Source organism: Rhinatrema bivittatum, chromosome 5, assembly GCF_901001135.1.
Source record: "Rhinatrema bivittatum chromosome 5, aRhiBiv1.1, whole genome shotgun sequence".
Classification (NCBI taxonomy): domain Eukaryota; kingdom Metazoa; phylum Chordata; class Amphibia; order Gymnophiona; family Rhinatrematidae; genus Rhinatrema; species Rhinatrema bivittatum.
Genome location: NC_042619.1, coordinates 237,889,004 through 237,912,461, shown reverse-complemented (window position 1 = coordinate 237,912,461; position 23,458 = coordinate 237,889,004). Strand labels below are relative to the sequence as shown.

The window sequence follows — 23,458 nt, the reverse complement described above, 5'->3', positions numbered from 1 at the left end:
ACTACCTCAAATTACTGCAACATTTCACTTGTGGCTAGCTACACTGAAATCCAAGTGTCTTCAAATCCAAACATTTCCGAAAGCTATGCAGACCAGAGGCCTCTGTTTCTGCCATACACTTCCAATTTAACAGTGGCCCATCAGTACCTTTTACTGCTTGATCCATGGGAATCATTAACCATGCTATAGTAGACTACACTTCAAACCAGAAAATGTCTCAGATTTCGGTTATCAAGTTGTGGAGAAATATTTATTGTTTGAATACACCATTTTAACAAGGAGGTTCTTTGTGTGAAAAAAAAACAAAAACAGAGCGCAAAGTATTATGGATCCTGATTAAAAGATCTCAGACAGTCTCTCGCATGATTTTGGTCAGTTTCTGAATCTTGGCTTTTGTAGACATGTCGATGTACTTATCTCCAATGCTGACGATCATTCCCCCAAGGATAGAGGAATCGGTCTAGAGACAAAAATGGAAAAGGAAATATAAAATTCCTCTCATGGTACACTTAAAGCTGCCCTTTCCTAGCCACGTCATTCAGCACTATTCATTCATTACTCTGTAACCCATTTAAAGAGCACAAGGTCTGTAGAATTCTTCGCTCATTAAGAATCATTTGCCCTCATGCAATACTGATTAGCAGTAGTACAGCCAAAGGAAAGAAGTCTGAGCAATAGTAATCTGAGCAGTTTTGGCATAATGTAAAACAGGTCATGATGGGTTTCTCAAGGGGACAGAGATGACCCTTTAAGGTAACTAATTGCACCTAGATGACTAGAATCAAAAGCTATACAGGCAGATGCAATATCTGTGAGGGAAAATGCCCGCTTTCCTAACGTGCGCCCATCAACATCTCCTAGGCACGCGATGCAGTAGGCAAATGAGCTGCTGCGTTAAAAAAGTGGTGCTAGGGGAAATTGTGTGTCCCTAGCACGTCCTCAACATCGGGCATCCAGGAGAAGGCGAAGTGACTGTATGCAGGTTAGGAAAACAGATGCTCAATTTAGCGAGTGTCCGTTTCCTAACCCAAGCACAGCCCACGTGTGCAGTGCACAGAGTTCACAGAGAAACAGATATACTGCAAAGGTTTAATGCTTAATACAGGAACGGGGCTGTGTTTAAAAAATGCTTTATCACAAACAGAGGAACAAAAGGATTAAATCAAAGTCTGAAAAAGTGAGCGATCTTCCTGCTTGTTTCCTGCTTTGAGAGACTCTGTGAGGGCATAGCTATGTAAACAAATACCAGAGCTGTCTTTAAAATGCTTAATGCAAGGCAATGTCTGTCTTTGAAGCTGCTGTGAGCTTTTCTTTGTTTACAGTAATTAAAGCTGATTTCCTGATGCTTTGAAACACCCAGGGCAGGGAACCAGGATCTGCTATGCAATGCAGGCATTGCATAGCTTTTTAAAATTCTAATACTGTAAAAGGGGGCAGGAGAGTGAAATCCTGTTTTCATACTTCTATGATGATTATATACACATAATTGGGAAAGAGAGTAAACTGAATAACTGTACCGGAAGGGTTAAAGATAGCGATGCCAAGAAATGATGAAACTAGAAGGCAGACATGAGGGAGGGGTGCAAATGCCAGACCAGAAAAGGAGGCAAGTCAATGTGTATCATCACTAATAAGAAGGGAAGACCAGGGACAATGGCATGAAAAAATCTGTTACGCAAAGGGAAAAAAAAAGATAAGGACAGGGTAATACGCCCAGCCTGTATAAAGGTTGGAGAAAAAAGGACAGGAAATTAAGTGTAGACTGGCCATCAAAAACTGAAAATATGGCTGGTCTCATGAAGCATTTCCCAGCTCCAGTTTTCCCTGCTTCCTGTTCCCGTGCAGTTACTTCATCCACCTAGGAATCCTGTCTGCAGTTCTCTCTTCCACTGCCTAGAGATTCTACCTGCAGTGATTGCCTCCTAGAGCTGATTTTCTCAGGGAAGTAATTTGCCACAGATTATACATAGCTCAGCTCTCTTATTTCTATTTGTATTTTATATTGTGTTCTTTTGTAATCTATTTTATTATTGCTAGAAAAAATATATTATCTTATTATAGCTAAGAGAAAATAACCACTTTCTGCTTTTCTAATCAACTTTTGGGGCTCCTCAAAACTTAACGCCAGCTCCAAGGTTAAAATGTATGTGTTTAGTGCAGTTATTATTTACATCGGGGGTAAAGCAGAGTTGCTTACCTATAACAGGCGTTCTCCAAGGACAGCAGGCTGTTAGTCCTCACACATGGGTGACATCATCATCAGATGGAACCCAATGCGGAAAACTTAGTCAAAGTTCCTAGAAACTTGACTAGGCACACTGGAGCATGACCAACATGCCCTATACCACACATCCAAGTGGGGTCCCCTCTTCAGTCTCATAATTTAGAATTATGAAAAATAAAACAAAAAAATAAGAGAAACCCTACTCCACAGGGTAGAGGGTGGGTTTCGTGAGGACTACCATCCTGCTGTCCTTGGAGAACACCTGTTACAGGTAAGCAACTCTGCTTTCTCTAAGGACAAGCAGGATGGTAGTCCTTACACATGGGTGAATCCCTAGCTACAAGCCACTCCCCGACACAAAAGGGGACCAAAAGATATGTAACCAGGTGACAACAGGCACAACAACAGTGCTGTTGGTAACAGAGGGGGGAGACTGCTTTAATCCAAACAAAGGGCCCTAGGTTGGGAGAGTTGGGTTCTACACATCAAACAGGTTCCTGAAGATAGACTGGCCGAACCTACTGTCGCGGTGGCCATCCCTATCCAGACAGCAAGGAGATGTGAATGTGTGGAGAGAACTCCACATCGCAGCTTTGCAGATCCTCCTCCTCAGGAACTGCTGGTAAGTGGGCCACCAATGCTGCCATGGTTCTGACAGAATGAGCCTTGACATGACCCCAAAGATGCAGTCCTGCCTGGGCATAACAGAAGGCGATGCAGTCTGCTAACCAATTGGAAAGTGTCTGTTTGGCAACAGCAACTCCCAAGCTATTCCTATCAAAAGAAATAAAAAGTTGGGTGGACTGTCTATGGGCTTCTGTCCGCTCCAGATAGAAGGTTAAGGCTCGCTTGCGGTACAAACTGTGCAGGGCTCATGCACCCTGGGGCGAATGGGGCCTGGGAAAAAAAATTGACAGGACGATTGATTGGTTAAGATGGAAATCAGTCACCACCTCAAGCAGAAAATTATGGTGCATATGCAAGACCACCCTGTCATGAAAGAACCTAGTATAAAGTGGATAAATCACTGAGGCCTGGAGCTTGCTGACCCTGCGCGCTGAAGTGACCACTACCAAAAACATGACCTTTCAGGTCATAGGTGTGCAGCGGCTCAAAAGTAGATTTCCTCAGCTGAGCTAAGACCACATTGAGGTCCCAAGACACAGTGGGAGGCCTTAGGGGAGGCTTCAACTGAAGCAAGTCCTACATGAAGCATACAAAACTATAAGCTGTACAGAGATGGGCATACCATCTATACATGGTGGTATGTGCCAATCGCACTAAGATGAACCTTGACGGAGCTGGTTTTTAAGCCAACCTCTGAAAGCTGTATCTCCTGCTTGGGGCAGGAGAATGGATCTAGGGCCTTCTGCTCACACCACACAGAAAACTTCCTCCCCACTTCAGTCCATAGGACTTTCTAGTGGAAGGCTTTCTGGAAGCCACAAGGACCCGAGAGACATCCCCAGAAAGTTCAAAAGGCTGCAGGATTAACCTCTTAACATTCAGGCTGTGAGCTACAGGGCCTGGAGGTTGGGATGCTGCAACCTGCCCTGATCTTGTGTGATGAGATCTGTGGGAAGTCCCCAGACTGATCGGTTTCTCAATGGACAACTCTCGCAGGAGTGGAAACCAGACCTATCTCAGCCAATAAGGGGCTATGAGGATCTTAGTCTCTCTGTTCTCGTGAAGTTTCAAGAGAATCTTCACCACTAAGGGAATCAGACCCCTGCTCCAATGAGGGGCACAGGCGTCAGATGCTGGTTTGCCTTCGGACATGCAGCAGAACAGAGGCACTTTCTGGTTGTAGAATGATGCAAACAGATCTATGGCTGGGCTCCCCCAGAGGCGGAAAATCCAATCTGCTACCCCTGGTCCAGGGACCACTTGTGGGGCCTGAAAGCTCAGCTTAGCCTATCCCGCCATCAGGTTCTACGATCCGGCCAGGTATATGGCCCTGAGCTCTATCCTGTGAGCCAGGGCCAGGAGCAAATCTGGACCGCTTCCTGACTGGTGGTATGATCCTATGCCTCCCTGCTTGTTGACATACCACATGGCAACTTGGTTGTCAGTCTCGATTAGGACAATTTTGTTGGACAGCTGATCTCTGAAAGCCCCTAGCACATACCTGATCACCCAAAGCTCCAGGAAGTTGATCTGACAAGAACATTCATGAGCAGACCACAGCCCTTTGGTGCCGAGCCCATCTACATGAGCTCTCCACTCCAGGGTAGATGCATCAGTGGTTAGCACAATTTGAGTAGGGAGACTCCAAAAGGAAACCCTGTTCCAGATTGGAGAGTACCCGCCACCAGGACAAAGAGTCCCAGAAAGACAGGGTGACACTGATGCACTCCTGGAGGTTCTGACTGGCCTGGCGCCACTGTGACCTCAGGGTCCATTGGGCTCTGCACATGTGTAATTGTGCCAAGGGAGTGACATGGACTGTCACGGTCAAAATCCTCAACATGTGCCAGGCTGTGATCATTGCACTTGTGTCACAATGATCGCCAGAGCAACAGACCTCTGGCGCAGCAGAAAGGCCTTGGCTTCAGCCATGTCTAGCAGGGCTCCAATGAAGTCCAACTGAGGTAATGAACTGAGATGGGACTTTGGGTAGTTGAGAACGAACCCTAGTGACTCCAACACCCGGATGGTCAAGCGCATGGACCGGATGGTCCCTGTCTGAGACATGCTCTTGACCAGTCAATCGTACAGATACGGAAAAACATGCACTCCCAGTCTGCGGAGGTACACCACCACTACGGCCAGGCATTTTGTGAAGACTTGTGGGGCGGATGTGAACAAAAACAGCAACACCTGCTACTGGAAGTGCTGTTTTCGCACCACAAATCTGAGAAACTTTCATCTTGACCTTTTCTTTCTTTAGAAACCTATTCAAGGCCCTCAGGTATAGGATGGGAAGGAGTCCTCCAGTTCTCTTTGGAATCAGGAATTATCTGGAGTAGAATCTCTGCCCTCTTTGCCCTGGTGATATGGGTTCGACTGTCCTGGCCATTAAGAGGGAGGAGAGTTCCATTTGTAGTACCTCCTGATGTGCCACCGGCCCCCAAGATGAGCATGGAAGGCAATTTGATGGGACACCCAATAAGTTTAAATTGGTACCCCTGGTGGACGATGGATATACTGGGCCACTGGTTCACAAAGAACCGCAACCTACCCCCGACCAGATGGTCCAGCATCCTGGGTACAGGCAACTGGCTTATGCTCCCTATGGCCCAGTCAAAACCCTGTCCCCAGAGTTGACTGAGGAGCCGGCTGGGCTTGGGAGCTCTGTTGGAACAGCTGTGGTAGCTCTGATGTGTACGGGATGGAGGTGGCAAAGGATAGTACTTCCTCTGGCGATACAAAGATTTCCTGGGCCCTTGTCTCGACAGCCTCCTGGATGAAGAGGACAGGTCTAGAGTGCTGGTGGAGAGTTTCATGGTAATCCCAGAGTTGGGCCACAGTATCCTTCACTCTATCTCTAAAGAGATTCTCTCCAGTGCATGGCACGTCAGTAAGTTGTTCCTCCACATCTGGCCCGAGATCAGAGACCCGCAGCCAAGCCAGTCTGCAGGTGCTGATTCCCACTGCAGAGACCTTCGATGTTGTTTCAAAAGCAGCATAGGTTGCACTGACCTAGTGTTTTCCACACACCAAACCCTTGTGCACCAGTAACATGAGGGTATCTTGCTGCTGTTGAGGCAGCTGCTCGGCCACCTCTTGCACCTGCTTCCAGTATATTGGCTATGTAGAGTTGGCATGCAGCGATGCAGGCAATAAGCATGGTGCCTTGGAACACCTTCCTCCCAAGAGTGTCCAATGCTCTATGGTCCTTTCCCCAGGGCGCCGAGGAATAGGTCCGAGAGTGCTTGGCCCTTTTGAGGGCGGATTAGACTACCAACAATTGGTGGGGCAGCTGACACAAATCTAGCAGCCTTCTGGACGAGGTAAACTCCATCCGCCTTCCTATTCCCGGGAAGCACTGTGAAGGGTTGTTCCCACATCCTCAGCAGCAACACTGTAAGGATCTTATGTGCCCGGACTGCCACGATCTCCTTAGGAGGCTCTGCAAACTAAAGAACCTCAAGCATTTTGTGCATGGCATCTTCTTCAGTTAACAGCTGGAACAGGATGGCCTCTGCCATCACCCTGACGAATCCTGTGAAGGTCAAGTCCTCAGGCAAGGGGACCTCCTTTGCTCCTCTGGAGGAGAAGAGTCTGATGAGAGACCATCTGAATCCTCGGAGGATTGTGTCTGATCATTCTCCCAAAGGTCATAGGGTCCATCATCCTCACTGTATACCACAGGGGATGGGGTCCTAGGTGCAGGTAGGGGGACTACCAGCCTCGGTGTCTCCACTGGCCTTGGTGGAGCTTTCTCGTCGGAAGAACCGGCGACGACCACTGTATCGGTAGGGGGAGGCCTTGGTGCCCCACTGGACATCAGTGCCATCCCGGGAACTGACGCCAGCTGGGTCGGTAAGGCACTGATCAGTACACTGAGCTTCTCCAGAAGTGGTATGAGCATGGGCGGCATTAAGACCACAGGATCAAAGCCCTGCAGTGCCCGCTCTGGACTTGACGCTCTGGCTCCTCCTCAAATGTTGCTGATACCAAACACAGACTAGAAGGAAGGAGGGGTGGCCAGATCTTCCTCGGACCCATGAGGGGGGAAAATCGGTGACTGGTACCAGAACCGGTGGAGACTGTCACAGACATCGGGCATTAATGGAGGTTTGGCACTCGTCACATGGTCACTTCGGGGGGATAGCGGCAAAAGCCGATGTGTCCCCATACCTGGCGCCATGCAACGACAGTGACCAGCGCTGAAGTTTCTTGTTCTTGCCACGATGTTTGGCCCCATCTTTCCCTAGTGCCAAGGTTGAGGACAATTAACCTAATGGCCTCAGCCTGGAGGGGCGTCTCCGGCACACCTATCCAATGGTGACCTCAACAGAACTGACAGTCCGCCGATATTGATGGTGTGATGTGGTGTCCATCAGTGCGACTCAGAGATCCTCCGATGCCGCCGGCTGAGACTTTTTTGACCCGAAGAGCTTGTCCATCTTGTCGAGTCGAAGTCCCTTCGGGGACATCTGAGTGCACAAGCGGCAACCCGGTTGTTTGTGATGCAACCAGGCAGAGGATACAAACTTCATGAAGATCGGTGATTGACATGGTCCTCGGGCACTGGGTGCATCGGCAGAAGCCAGATGTGGCTATGACAGGGCAAAACAAAATGGGAAAAATTTCAGAATGATGGCGGTGGGCATCGAAGAACAAGGACCGAGGCACCACTGCCACCACAGGGGGAGAACAACCATGAAACGAAACTTACCTGAATGCTGAAAACCCTGACTGTGGACACTACGGGAAGAGACAAAGAGGGACCCAGTGACAGATTTCGAAGAAGACAATGAAAAACCACAAAAAAAAAAAAAAGAAAAAAAAAAGTTTTCCATGGGCAAAAAGCCAAAATGTTTTACAGCTCAATCCAACCACAATGCTGACAGCTCTGTGGAAAAAAAAAGAGACTGAAGAGGGACCCCCGTTGGACGCTCAGTATGCTTAGTCAAAGTTTCTAGAACTTGTCGTAAGTTTTCCGCATCAGGCTTCGTCTGTCACCCATGCGTGAGGACTACCATCCTGCTTATCCTTGGGGAATAGCTAATAGCCTCATCAACATGGCATTTGCCTGTGATGAGCGCTATTAGCTACGCCCTGATTTGGACACGTGCTGTGGATGTGCTGAACCTCTTATTGCATCAGGGATTATGGATGCACATCCAAAATGTGTGTCCAACCACAGGTTAACCTGTGCGCTAGCCTGAGCACATGGTATTGCATCGGCCTGATTGTCTCTCTAAAACTGGGAGCCTGTAGTTTGCTGCCAAAGGACTGGGCAGGGGATACTCAAGTGTTCATATAAAAGACTTACATTTAAACATTAGTATCTGCAACTTATTTTTACAAGATACATGCGTTGTGATATCATTTACCCTAACAAGCAAATGCCTGTTCTGCACTCATTCTAAGAAAATGCTTCAAGTTTTGGAAACTTGTCATATGGACAGAGATTGTTAGTATGTAATACCTTGGTCTCCAATTTCAGAGTTTCTCCTTTGGATAGGAAACCACTCAGAGCAGTTTTTAATTCCGTAAGAATGGAAGCTTCCAAGGGCTGAAAGACAAAAAAATTACAATACACAGGCTTAGGAGTTAAGAAGATACCTATTAACCTTCCCCCCCCCCAAAACTCTGATTTGGAAGAGTAAATCAGTTTATTAGAAGTTAGAGAGCCTATCATTTAAAGCAGTGAATCAAGAAATTGTTACAATACAGGCTCAGCAAATGGAAAGATGTTTAAGATGCATACTTCTTAGTCATCACTATTGACAAAAATACAAGTTTGGCGTTTTTTCCCATCAGTTACAACATACATTTAACTCTGTTTTTCAAGGCACATTAAATTAATTATAGTTTAGGTTTTTGCCACCCACCTCCTTTTTAGTAGTGGTGGTTGGCCTGGGCTGAAGCCCATAGTAGCATCTCAGTGAGTAGCCTGGCCACTGTGTCACAGGCTCCACCACAGAGTGAAAGCTGGCAAGGCAAAGGGAGGTAGGCAGATAGCGCCATAAACCTCTCCAGTCTTGCATGGACCCCAATTTCCTTTTACTATCTACCCTTCCCATTAGAGACTAAGAATCACAAGCTTTTAACTTGTGGTATCCATTTAATGAAACATTCCTTAGCTAACCCCAGCAGTTGTGACAGTGCACAGCACTTCTCCGCGGTGAGCACTCATCATTTTACTGAAAGCAGCAATCACATCCGGAGTCTGGCTCAGGCGCCCATTCTCAGCAAGCACATCTGAAAAGGAAAAGAAAAAAAAAAAAAAAGTATTTACACACATGGAGTTATTACCCAAATAAGTAAATCCACCACCAGAACAGAGAATTATATACCCTGTATTACAGGACTCGTTCTCCAACTAGCCATGTTCCTTTGAAAAATTCTTTGCTCTTGTCATCCAACCCTCTCAACAAAATATTCAACAGATTGAAATCAACATATATCAAAAGGTAGTCTGCATCTGAATGTCTTGCTTTAACCTCGTAAGACAATGTCTCAGCATGTTCAGTTTGTTAGTCAACTATGAGAAATTCTGTTAATAAAGCACAGATTGGACTAAAGGAAAAATTACGTTTACAAGTAACAATAGACAGATTACAATAACAAAACCCCAAATGGAATAAATATTTGTAGGTGAATTTTCTACAGAAAAGAAAATCTGAACTGTAAGACTTACTGACAAAGTTAATGGTGACAGGGGACAGCTTCTCTTTTGCTAACACATCAGTCACACTTTTCATTTTGAGGGCCCGTTTCACATGAGGATTCATGAGGATGGCAGACATTTTGGGGTCCTTGATAAGTGCCTAGAAGGTAGAATTCAAATCACTTAATCAGCAATGCTGCACATATCACAGAGTATATGTGCAAAGGAGTAGCAATCTAGTGGTTAGAGCGGTGTATGTAGAACCCAGGAAGCCAGGGTTCAAATCCTGCTGACTCTCCTTGTGACCTTGAGCATATCACTTTACCCTCCATTGCATCAAGTACAAACTTAACTGTGAGCCCTTTTGGGAAGAAAAATATCAACAGTACCTGAATGTAAAAGCATGTTTGCTTACCTAAGTAGAGAACAGGATGAATTAGCATGGCATGTGAGGTGCCATTATTAGACGATGCCAAATGAACCTCTTTCTTTAACACGGTAAAGTTTTGACTTTACTGAGCATGTGTGAGCACTGTCTCATGAGCCTCTTCAGTTCGTTCACAGTTCAACTTCAGATAGGTAGATGACTCGCCAGGGAGGCGGGCAGATTTAAAACATGGCTAATTCATTTTGCTGCCTATAGAGTACATATTTATGGTAAGTAAAAATGCTTCCCCCCTCCCCAATCGACAAGCAGCGCTGAATTAGCCATGAGCCGTGTGTGTGTGTGTGGAGGGGGGGTCCCAACCTGAGGGCTGCAGAGATGCAACATCTACTGAAAAGGCAACCCAGTTCCCCCATGGAGAGCAGGCTACTCAAAGAACAGATTATGCAAGCTTGCCTGTTCAAAGCTACTGTCAACTCTAGAGAGCTTGTCCAGACAGTAGGACATGAAGGTGTGCACAGCTTACTAAGTTGCAGCCTTTCAAATCTCAAAGGAAACTATCCTGTGATGAGCAATTGAAGTAGCCAAGGCTCTAGCTTGACGAGCCCTGACAGAGTCCATAATCTGAAGACCAGCCAGCACATAACAGTATACTATACAATTCACTAGCCAATGGGAAGTGGTATGCTTGGCAACTGCTATACCCATCCTGTTGGGATCAAAAAATAAAAAATGTTTTGAGGCTGGACAATGAGGCTGCATTCTCCTCAAGTAACAGGCCAGTGCCTTTTTGCAATCCAACATTTGAAGAGCTTTTGTTTCCTTTATAGGCATGAGGCCTTGGGAAGAACTTGAGTAAAATGGATTGACTGATAAGGAAAGCAGAAACCACCGAGTAGGAATATAGGATGGGTATAAAGCACCATTCTATTGTAGAAAAATTGGAGGTACTTCTAGTATGTCTGATAAATTAAGATGTGGGCATTAGCGTTCAAGTCCAGGGTGCACATCAAATCCCCGTCCTCCCATTACATGAAGGATAGAATGGTGTGGCATGTGTTCATCTTAAACTTCCCCCATAGAATGCTCTCATTCAGCTTCCATAAATCCAGGATGGGTCACAGACCTCCGGACCTCTTGGGCATAAGGAAATAGAGAGCAAAATATCTGGCCACACTCCTGTGGTGGGACTGGCTCTAATGCCCATTGGTGGAGTAACAATTCAACTTCCAACCATGAAAATGATCTGGATTGAAAAATGGATGAGAAAATGAGCACTGGGTGCAGGATAAACTCAAGTGGTATCCACATTCCAGAATCCAAAGGACCCAACAATCCCTGGTGATGGTCTTCCATTTGGTCAGTCACTGCTGGATCCTTTCTTAGACTGGGGATGCTGGACCTGGGGGCTGTGTAACCATCAAAAACTGGGGCCCTGTTTTAGTTGAACCTGCAGTTGTTGCTTCGGTTGTCACTATTCTTGTTGGTATCTGCTGTGAAGGTAGAATGAGCGAAGGTAGAGTGAGCAAGAATAGCAGTTGTCGGTAGAAAAGTCATTTGTAAGAGAAGCAGTGTCTAGATGCAGATGGTTGCTCTGTCGCTCCTGACAGACTAAATTGCCGCCTGTTGCTCCTTAATTTGCACCATTGTCTTTCATTGGCAAGCTTTTCGTGAATGCCATCCAAGACTGCTGGCTGGAGCCACAGCGTGCAATGGCCTGCGATGGCAGCTGCTAAAGAGCAAGCTGTAGTATTGAAATATTTGTACATAGAGTGAAGGAGGTGGTTCTGACATGCCTCCATGTCCAGAAGGATCTGGCATTTAGGTTCATTTTCCTCCTCCAGGGAGAGGCCTTTGTTTCGCTCTGCAGTCATGCAGATATTGCACCATGTATGGTCGGTGAGCAGTGATCTGAGCATTCAAGCATAGAGCTCTGGAATATCTTTCCAAAGCTGCCAAGAACCAAGGGTCTCTACCCAGAGGGGAGTTAGATTAGAGGCCTGGCCTTCTTGGCTTGTTTCAGGGCCTATCTGACTACCACTGATTGGTAGGGAAGTTGCACAACCCCAGATCCTGGAGACTGTTGCACCCTTTTACTTGAGGGCGAGTTTCTGGGTGTCCGGTAGGCAAGTGAGAGGGTTTTACCACATCTTCAGATGAAGGTTCTGCAGGATCTTGTAGACTGAAGTGCCCCTGTTTTGCAAATATTTCCAGGATCCTCAAAAGCCCAAAGACTTCCATCCTGGGGTCGGCATCCTGCCATATGGTGACCCCTAACACCTTACCCATTTTCAGAAGGAACTTGGCATAGGTGAGGTCCTCGTGTCAGGAGGAGTGCTTGGGTGGGTCGAGGGTGGACAATATTCCAGCAGAGCCTTCCTTCCCAGAATCATAGGTGTAGTGGACACTAAATCAGGACCTCGACGATGATTAGGGCGATTATCGGTCTGCCAAGTCACCCTCTGAGGAGGGGCCTATTCCACTATCCATAAGTTGGACAACTGTAGTGGGAACAATTGATTGTCCAGCCCAAAGATCCTCCATGGGTGGGACTCCCTTAGTATGTGGAGCAAACAACTGGGATAAGATCGGCTGCAATGTGCTCACCCTAGAGCTATCCACCAGTGAGCCGAAAAAGTTCTTAACCAGCTCAGTTACCTGGTTCACAAAATGATGAGGTTTTTGGGCCAGCATTGGGGAAGGAGGTGGAAGGGGATGAAAGGGGGCAACATCTTCGTCCAAAACCAAAGTCAGCTCATCTTCCTAAGATACCCCCAAGGGACTCCAGGAGGTCTGCTGGTATCCTGGTAGACATGAGGAGCAGAATGGAGCATATCAGATCAAGCATAATGAGTCTGGCATCAGGAGGCCAAAAAGGGTCCTCTGGAGGTTTAGAATGCCTGGGATCTGGATAGAATAGCTGGGAAGACGACACTGGGCTCTTCCTAGCCAAGAAGGAACTTGAGTGGAACTTCCTGTGAGAACCTGGATCACCGGACCCATCCAGAGAGCAAAAAGGTGAAATGGAAGGTATAAGATGTGCCAACAGTGTCATCACCAGGAGCTTGGTAGCACCAGTAGCTCTGATGGTGCTGAATGCGCCAATGGCACCAAGCATTTTAATAGCACTGGCTGCTTTATTTACTGGTTTTATATGCCGTCATTCGGTGTAGCCATCATAACTGTTTGCCTATGCCAACTGTGCTGGTTGTGCCAATTGCATAAGTCTTGATGGCAACTGGTGTGATGACAGCGCCGGGTGTCTTGCCTTGTATGCCAAAGCAACAAATGCATCAACTACACTGAATGCTCTCTGTGACTCGCTCAGAGATAGATTTCTTCAAGGCAGAGCATCATTTCTTATGGGAGACATCAGAGGCCCCCATGAGGGATGAGATGTGGGAACACAGCACGAACTGTGGTGCCCAGAAGATCCCGAGGCGTCTGGAAGAGAATGGAGTATTCCTTACTTCTTTACCAGAGCAGGAGGAAGATCAGTGCTTTTAAAGGGCCTGGTACAGTTTGGCCAAATTATTTGCACAGAATTTGTGCGCTCTTGGTGATATCCTGCCAAAGTGGTAGCAATTAGCAGAGTTGTGGTCGGGACAAAGACAGCAGTAGCAGATGTCATGTCCATTGGAGAAAGACAATTTGATCATTCACAGGCCCAGAAGACATGTGCAATGATGCCCTTCCCCAGCATCTTCAAAACTTCTTTATTTGTTGTCTTTTTTAATAGCACTGAAAAGTGCTGTTGTCTGAGCTGCAGGGGGGTAATGAGGTAGTGAAAAGAGATGGTAAAACCACTATGAAAAAGCATTAAAATGCACAAAAGAGAGAGAGAGGGCAACTGTTCATGCAGCATGTAGACAAAAAGAAACTGAAGCGGTTTACGATGCAGTGCTTGCGAAGGAAGTCCTGCACATGCTCAGTAGGGTCAAAGCTCTACTGACATAGCAAAATCGCTCTGTTCAGCAGCGTCAGATGACATCATACCACATCTCATGGCTAATTCAGCCCAGCTTGTCGATGGAGAACTTGCCTTGAGCTCAGGTTTAGAAAGTAATTAAATTTAAAATCCGAATCCAAAATGGAAGCACTCGAGTTTAAAAAAAAAATGCACTAAAGAAAAAAAATCTCACTTAAGATAGCTTTATCAGCCATCATTCTGTCACTTAAGAATAAAATTTGCTTTTCTGTATAAGTTACAAAGTAGCAATGTAAGTGATTACTATATCTTCAAACCTTTTGTTGGAAGGCTGAGAATAGGGGTTAAGAAACACACACACACACACATTAGAAAAGAGAAAATAAAAGGTCAAATAAAGAAAAACCACCTAGTGACACAGTAAGCCATGGGGTACCTAGGTTAGTACTAAAAAGGTACAACTCCCTAGGAACTAACCAGGTTGATGTCAGTAGGTTGGTGATGGCTGGTACTGTCCAGCAAGGCCATGAAGACCTAGGACATTCAGGCAAAATTCACTAGTTGATTAGATTATTACAATGCTGGTGGTAAGACACTGATGGAAGGAGGGAAGATGTGGGTACAGAGTGCTAGATTAAGTAGAACTAGTATGTTTTTCTACCATCTTCGGAATATGAGCAAAGAGGAAGACAGCAAAAAACTGACCTGGATAAGAAGTGGTATCCTAAAAGTGCTCAGGATTTTATGGCTGAAAGCTGAGGAGTATCCTTGATAGCATGAGCAGAAATGACTGAACAGAATGGATTTGCAAAGTAATCTGTTTCTGCCGTCATCTACTATATTATAAAGCATAGCATATACTTAGTTGGTAATTTTCAAAGGGATTTATGCGCATAAGTGAGCTTTGAAAATTGCTATGATATACAGTGAATTGGAAACAGAATGTACTTGAGCTCAACTTCGCATGTCATAGTAAAGGGTCAGAATACTAATGTAAATGTGACATTTCAATTTTATATTTTTAATTTGCTCAAATTTCTACAAATGGAGAAATTACTTATCTGATAATTTTGTTTTCCTTAGTGTAGACAGATGGACTCAGGACCAATGGGTATAGTATACTCCTGATAGCAGTTGGAAATGGATCAGATTTCAATCTGATGTCAGCCGTAGTACATATACCCCTGCAGGAAGTGCAGCTCTTCAGTATTCTCCTCGAAAAGCAATTGTGGATATATGTATGGCTGAATAACTTGGTTAACTTGATTAACTTGAACCGGTTGAATTGGTTATAGCTGGAGACCGCCAGTGCCCTCAACCAAGAAACATTGACACCTGGTAGGATGGGTGTCCTAACTGGAGGGAAAGCTTGGCTTATCCGTGAATAACTTGCTCTCGGGGATGTCGCCCGAGAATTCCATGAATGACGGCAGCCTTGGGTAGGATGCGGAGTCCATCTGTCTACACTAAGGAAAAAGAAATTATCAGTTAAGTAATTTCTCCATTTCCTAGCGTGTAGCAGATGGACTCAGGACCAATGAGATGTATAAAAGCTACTCCCGAACCGGGTGGGAGGCTGCCCAGGGCCCACTTAGTATTGCCCTTGCGAATGCTGTGTCCTCTCGAGCCTGAACATCCAGGCGGTAGAACCTGGAGAAGATGTGGATGGAGGACCATGTCGCCGCCCGACATCTCTCTGTGGGTGACAGCATTTTTGTTTCCACCCAGGACACTGCCTGGGCTCTAGTGGAATGGGCCTTGACTTGCAAAGGCGGCAGTTTGCCTGCTTCTTCGTAGACCGCCTTGATAACTTCTTTGATCCAGAGGGCTATGGTTGTCCACGAGGTTGCTTCCCCTTGCTTCTTCTTGCTGTGAAGGAAGAATAGATGGTCCGTCTTTCGTATGGATTCCGACCTTTCCAAGTATCAGACTAGGAGTCTGCAGACGTTGAGGTGACGCAGGCGGAGAGATTCTTCTGAATCCTTATGCTCATCTGGCGATGGTAGCAAGATGTTTTGTTTGAGATGGAAGTGAGAAACCACTTTGGGGAGGAAGGACAGGACCGTGCGTAACTGGATGGTTCCCGGAGTGAGTCTGAGGAACGACCGAACAGACTGCCACTAGGAAGGTTGTTTTCAATGTTAATAGTCGGAAGGACAGGCCGCGGACAGGTCTGAAGGAGGCTCCTGAGAAGAAGTCTAGGACCAGGTTGAGGTTCCATAGAGGCACCGGCCACTTTAGGGGTGGTTGGATCTGCTTGACACCCTTCAGGAACCGGGAGACATCCGGGTGAGAGGCTAGGCTACTGTCCTCACTTTTACTTCCGTAGCATGAAAATGTGGCCACCTGTACCTTGATGGAGTTGAGAGACAATCCCTTCTGTAGACCTTTCTGTAGGAATTACAAAATCACAGGAATTTTGACTAAGCATGGGATGATGTTGCGGTCCTCACACTAGGCTTCGAATACTCTCCAAATCCTTATGTATGTTAGGGATGTGTCAATTACTGCCCCAGAGTATCCACTCTTCCTCAGGCGAGTCCTCTCAATGGCCAGGCCATAAGAGAGAATCGAGCTGGGTCCTCGTGGAGGATCGGCCCTTGTTGGAGCAGATCCCTGTGGTGGTGGTAGCGGGAGAGGGCTCCCTGTCAGTAGCCTTCGCATGACTGCTTACCACGGCCTTCTTGGCCAGTCCGGGGCCACCAGAAGTACCTGTCCCTTGTGGTGTTCTATCTTATGGATGATTGCGCCCAATAGTGGCCACGGTGGGAAGGTGTATAATAGAGTTTCCTGTGGCCAGGTCTGTACCAGGGCATCGATTCCCTGGGACTGAGGTTCCTGTCTGCGGCTGAAGAAGCTGGGCACTTGGGCGTTGGACAGGTTTGCCAAGAGGTCCATGGTTGGTGTTCCCCAACAGCTTACTATCAACTGGAATGCTGTGGTCGATAGTCTCTATGGTGCTGGGTCTAGACTTTCTCTGCTGAGGTAATCCGCAGCGACGATGTCTTTCCCCGCGATGTGGACGGCTGAGATCTCTCGAAGGTTCGCTTCCACCCATGGCATTAGGGGTTCTATTTCCAGAGACACCTGTTGGCTTCTGGTTCCTCCCTGACTGTTGATGTAGGCCACTGTTGTGGCGCTGTCCGACATAACTGACTGATTTGTCTTGGAGTGTGACCGAACTGTAGGCAGGCTAGTCTGACTGCCCGTGCTTCTAGGCGATTGATGCTCCATCCCGACTCTTCTTTGTTCCATTGCCCCTGGGCGGTTAGCTCCTGGCAGTGTGCTCCCCATCATCGTAGACTGGTGTCCATGGTGAGCAGGATCCAGGTCGGTGAGGACAGCCTCACTCCCTGGCTCAGATGGTCTTCTTGTAGCCACCATCGTAGTTAGGTCCGAACTTTGTCCGGGAGCTGGAGACGAACGGTGTAGTTCTGGGACAGCGGGCTCCATCGTGACAGTAGAGAGCACTGTAGGGGTCTCATGTGAGCTCTTGCCCATGGCACTACTTCCAGTGTGGATGCCATGAGGCCGAGAACTTGGAGGTAGTCCCATGCTGTGGGATGAAGCTTGCTCAACAGGGTTCGCAACTGGGCTATCAGTTTTTTTGTTTTTTCTTCAATTTATACTTTTTTTTTTTATTTTAAATCTTTTTATTGAGTTTGCAATCAGACAATTAGGCAAACAATAGTGCAAAGAAACTGCAGCCCCCGTAAGAGGGATGCATTACAAATACAGATCACCAAAAATAAACTGCAATACAACAAGATCAACTGCCTGGTTACAGAACATCCAATGTAACTGGAAACAACAAAGTGTCTGATAGCAAAACCATTTTCAAGGTATATTAAGGGAACCCCACCCCCCTAACTCCCCACCCCCCTTCCCATGCAGCCTAGGAAAATAATACTCCACAAAATATTACATAAAATATTACATAAAATAAGGTGAAGACAGTAGATAGTAGAGAAGAACAACAGAGTAAAATTAAATGTAATGAAAACAAGGAACGAGAAGAACCAAAGAAACCGAAGAAGTAGTGTGTTAAGGTGTGTGCAGACCTAGGTCGGCCTGAAGATACATGTAGATAGCACCTGCATTGTACCCCGGATATCATTGCCGTGCCGGAAGCTGATTCCAAGCCAGCCTGTAGACACCCGATGTAGGTACCGGTTAACAAAGAGGCTTGTCACCCGCTATTCACTAGGACCCGGCTCACTCGTATCAAAATGCTCATACCCGTTAAAGAGTCCCCATATCTGAGCATATTCAGTTTTCTTTTTTTGGGTTTGCAAATTAGCCGTCATTTGTTCAAAAGTCGCCAATTTGATCATCTTATTCAACCAATTTTGTAAGTGCGGGCTATTATCGGAAATCCAATTGGCCAATATCACCTGTTTCGCTACCAAGCCAGCCTTGTTCAGAAACAGTGCCATATGAGTGGAGAACTGAGTTGAAGACATAAGGTCAGCACCAATAAGCCAGATTTGTGGGAGAAGAGGGATATCACTGCCCCAGACCCTGTCACAGAAGATCTTAATTGAAGACCAGAAGGCATGTATCTTACTACAGGACCAGAAACTATGTATATCATCTCCAACGCACATTCCACATTTTAAACAGCTAGGGGAGTCACTAATCCCAAACCGGTAAGCTTGCTCGTTCGTAACATACAATTGCCAGAGAAATTTGAAATGCAATTCTCGGAGATTGGAATTTTCGGTAAGCACTCTTGCATTCCTCAGGTATTTTTTAACAATTTCTGGCGTTATCTGCACATCCGCTACTCCCTGCCATCTCTTGCATATTTCCCCAAACGTACTGGAGGCTTCGAGGATTTTCATCACTTTTGAAAATAGCGTGCACGACATTTTCATCTTTAAATGAAACCCCAATATACTATCTAATCGGGCCCTTAAGTTATAGTCCAGCTCATGTAACCTATTGGTGAGAACATAGTGTCTGATCTGCAAAAAAGCAAAAAAATCCCTTCGGGGAAGGTCAAAAAGGGTTTGAAGTTCCTGAAAACTATACACAGTGTCTGACTGAGGCTGTAAGATTTGCACCATGTGCGTAAGCCCCTTGGAAGCCCATTGCTGAAAGACTGTGTGCTCCTGCCCTGGAAGAAAGTGAGGGTTGTGGCAAATGGGAAGGTAGGCAGTTTTCATATACGGCAGGCCCAGCCATTTACATAATTGGGACCACTCTTGCCTACCTGACCGCAGTAGGAGGAAATGTTTACAGTCTGCCGGGAGCTGTGCTGAGCCCATTTGTAACAGTACCGCTGGAGAAATGCCCTGAAAACTAGCTTGTAAAAAGGACGTAGGAGAAAAAAATTCCGTACCCAGTACCCAATCACGAATGTGGCGCATCATACACAGAAGATTGTACCGTCTGAGGTCAGGACACGCCAGACCCCCCTCCTCCTTAGCACAGGCAAGGTATCGAAAGGCCAACCTCGCTCTGCGACCCCTCCAGAGAAAGTGTCGCATGGACCTGTTGACTTCTGTCAAATCCCCCTTGGATAACCAGACAGGGAGCATTTGTAACAGATACAACCATTTGGGAACCTCTACCATTTTAAGCAAATGGATCCTCCCCATTAGCGAGAGTGGAAGGTCATGCCATTTCAAGAGTCTATCTTTCATTTTAGCTAGTATAGGTCCCACGTTCGCTTTATATATGGTATTAAGTAAGACAGGGATCTGAATGCCAAGATATTTGATAGAGCCCTTGGCCCACCTTAGGGGGAAGGGGGAACCCCAGTTCACCTCAAGATTCCCAAAGATGTCCAGCGCCTCAGACTTATCAGCATTTATTTTGAGGCCGGAAAACCTTCCATATCGGCGTTGTAAGGATAGGACTCGTGGCAGGGCAGATTGTGGGTGTGTTAAGAATACTAGGATGTCATCGGCGAATGCTGCGGTTTTAAATGTGTGTCCCTTGACATGAAATCCAGTGACCAAGGGGTCCATAGCTATATATCGGAGTAAAGGGTCAATAGCTAATATGTATAAAAGGGGTGAGAGAGGGCAGCCTTGTCGGACTCCTCGGCGGAGGAGGAAGGCGTGGGATAGCAGGCCATTCGCGATAATATGAGAAGTCGGTTCAGTATATAACAGGGAAAGGTAGGTTAAGATATCACCTGTCAGCCCAAAACGGGAGAGTACTGAAAATAGGTAAGCCCAAGACACTCGGTCAAATGCTTTTTCCGAGTCAAAGCTGACGGCAATAGAAGGCACACCCATGGTTTGACAGGAGAACATAGCCGTAAGCAATTTAACAATATGGGAGCTGGAGGAGCGCCCCTTAAAGCCCACCTGAGATGGGGAGATCAGGCCTGGTAGAACCAAACTCAATCTAGTCGCCAGAACATTGGCCAGGAGCTTGAGATCACAGTTCAATAAAGATATAGGTCTATAGGAAGCCGGCAGGCCCGGATCTTTACCAGGTTTAGGAAGCACTGTGATGTACGCCTTATTAAAATCCGGTGGGAATTTATGGGACACTAGCGCCTGACTATAGAAGGATTGCAACATGTCCGCCGCCCCGTCCCCCAAAATTTTATAAAAATCATACGTAAAGCCATCGGGCCCCGGTGCTTTCCCAGATTTACTCTGCGTGATTGCCAAAAGAATTTCAGATTTCGTGATGGGATTATTGAGTCTGGTTCTTTGGGCCTCCGTTAAAGAGGGCAACTCCAATTTTTCAAAGAAAATGTCCTCCTCCTCAGAATTCCCCAACCGATCTTCAGTATAGAGCTGCTCATAAAACGTGCGCAATACCTCACAGATCTCTTCCCCTTTAGTCACCCAAGTGTCCTTATGGTTCTTAAGTTTTTCAATGTATGACTTGCTAAATCGAGTGCGAACTAGATTGGCTAATACCTTCCCTGACTTGTTGCCAAAGCGGAAGAAGGTGTGTTCCTTGAATTGGAAAGATTTCAGTGCCCTTTGTTGTAAATTAGCCTGAAGCATGCCCAATGTTGTATGATATTGAGCCCAATTGTGCGGGGAGGGGTCCTGAATCATCGCTCTCTTATCCTGCTGTAATTGCTGGGTGAGATCTAGTATCAAGGCATTTAGTACTTTGTTTCTATGCCTGAGGAAAGAAATGATTTCCCCTCGCATTACTGCCTTTCCCGTTTACCAAAGTAGGGCCGGGTCATCTCGGTGTTGTGCATTATGCTCTATGAATTGTGCCCATTTGTCTTTCAAAAAGTCTTGAAAACTTTTATCATCTTTTATAAAAGTGGGGAATTTCCAACATTGGCTTTTTGGTATAGAATCCTCCCAATTCAAGTTTGCCCATATTAAAGCATGATCTGACACTGCCAGGGTGTCAATCCCAGTAGCCGCAATGAGGGGAAAAAGGGAAACATCCCCCAAGATGTAATCAATTCTGGAAAGGGTACCATGTGCTTTGGACACATGGGTATAATCTTTGTCTTCAATATGCAGAACCCTCCAATAATCCATAAAATGTAAGTCTTTACAAAGTTGGCAAATCAGGGTAGGTTTTTTTGTACTATGGCGTGTGCCAGGGAGTTTGTCCAGAAGGGGGTCATGGACACTGTTAAAGTCCCCCACTAGTAATCTCCTACCAATACCATGAGTGTGATACAGATTCGTGATTTTTGCAAAAAATTCTGAAGAGGGAGAGTTGGGGCCATATATATTCCCTATAGTAATATCTTTACCATTTAATTTCCCAGTGATCAAGATATACCTCCCCTCCGGGTCTATCAATTCCTTGGCTATCTGAAACGAGAGGCTTTTGTGTACCAAAATCGCAACCCCCGCTTTCCTTCCCAAGGCAGCAGAAAAGAAACATTGGCCGACCCAATCTCTGCATAATTTCTTTGATTCTGTCTCATTCAGATGCGTTTCCTGTAAGCAGGCAATCTGCACTTTAGTTCTTTTTAAAAATTGTAATACTTTAGTTCTCTTAATCGGGTGCCCAAGGCCATTCACATTAAGGCTGGCCAGCTTCAGATGGTTCTTACCCAGGACAGTTTAAAAAGGTCATTACCGAGGTAAAGTACCTGGAGGTGATGAGGGGCCCCCCAGCCTAAGCCCATCATCTCATTTGCCACACACCGTAACAAGAAAATTCCTATGCTACTGAGCCACTTCTCCGTTTGGAAAATGTCAAGACAGTGGAAAAACAAAAAAAAAAAGAAAATACCCAGTGCTGCGTACTCCCCCCCTACCCACCCACCCCTGCTCCCCCCTAGTAACCCAACCTCGATCTCCGAGGTGCATTAAGCTCTCAGGAAATTCCCTCTCTCAAGGGAACCTCTGGGGGGTTCACTACTGATGTGTCGTGACCTCCACCCCTCCACAATCCCACAAATAGAGCAGAACATTAAAGCCAAGAACATGCAAAAGATAACAATGAATAAGATGAGCACTTCACCAAGAGTCACTAATCCCAACAGGTTCGTCAGCCAGCCGCAGAGTTGGGCACGTTGCACACTCGGAGCCGATGAAACCCAACAAACTGCCGCCTCAGGGGCCTGCTGTACCGTCGGTAGCCCCCGGAGCGAGCACAACAGAAGACTGCCCCAAAAATACGTGTGGTCCTTAGTATGTCCAGGTCCCCCGTCGGCCCTCCATCGGCACACAATGCAGAAAGCCCGCTGGGTGGATCGGTGCATGAAGGGACTTGCTCCGTTGGTAACCCTGCTTCCCGGGTGGGAAATTCGCATGACGCAGTTAAAATCCTGCTGAAAAGGTCTTTAGTCGCAGAAATAGCCATACCAGCCATAGAAACCCGATTGGTCAGACGGCGTGCCCAATCTCTGTCTGCATGCAAGTGCACCCGGTACAGGCCCTAGCACTGGAGCATGACCCTGTTTGGTTGACGCCATGTATGTCCCGGTCTTAATTGAGAGGTGACCCCCACCGCTAAGTAACCAGCGTGGCCGGGTCCCAAGATGGAAGTTCCGCCTTGCCAGCAATAGCAAAGTCTGTAGGCCTGGGACATAGCGAGTACGCTCCAGGTGTAATAGTCCGTGTAATTAGCACGCATTGCTCATCTTCCTCAAGCTGGATTATTGCATTATGAAACCATGAACATAGTAAAAAAAAGTCTAACGTGCACACATCATATAGATGTTATGAATTCCTTAGCTTGTTCGGCATCAGTAAAAACATGCTCCTTACCTCCATGCTTAAACTTCAAAGTGGCCGGGAATGCAAGCTGAAAACGGATGTTTTTGTTAAAGAGATCCGTGCAGATAGGGCTAAACAGTTTGCGTTTCTGTGATATTGACGCGGAGTAATCCTGGAATAATCGAACGTCCACATCCTTGTATTTCAAAACGCGTTTCGTTCGGTAAGCTTGAAAGATTTTTTGTTTCTGAGACCAGTTTAACAGCTTAGCGATGATTAACCGCGGTCGCGGATCGCCGTCTCTTCGTCTGCCCAGTCTATGTGCTCTTTCTATATGGAAGTCGCGGCCGAGGTCGGGTAAGTCCAAAGCCTTCGGAAGCCATGTTTCCAATAGGGCCTCTAAATCGGCCTCTCCCTCTGATTCCGGGAACCCCCGCGAATCTGATGTTGTTTCGCCGCGCCCGGTTTTCTAAATCGTCGATCTTCTCTGTTTGGGCAGCCACCGTCGATTCGAGGACTT

General features: G+C 46.5%; 1 protein-coding gene across 1 annotated transcript in view; it reads right to left on the bottom strand.

Annotated features, from left to right (window-relative positions):
- Window positions 1-231: 231 nt before the first annotated feature.
- ATP5PO (ATP synthase peripheral stalk subunit OSCP) overlaps window positions 232-23,458 on the bottom strand; it is a 56,701-nt gene continuing 33,474 nt past the window's right edge. The window contains exons 4-7 of the mRNA XM_029603534.1: window positions 9,540-9,669; window positions 8,988-9,100; window positions 8,325-8,411; window positions 232-460 (exon numbers count right to left, since the gene is read on the bottom strand). Coding sequence (XP_029459394.1) covers window positions 347-460; window positions 8,325-8,411; window positions 8,988-9,100; window positions 9,540-9,669 — 444 coding nt within the window. The 3' untranslated portion in view covers window positions 232-346. The remainder of the gene's footprint in view (window positions 461-8,324; window positions 8,412-8,987; window positions 9,101-9,539; window positions 9,670-23,458) is intronic.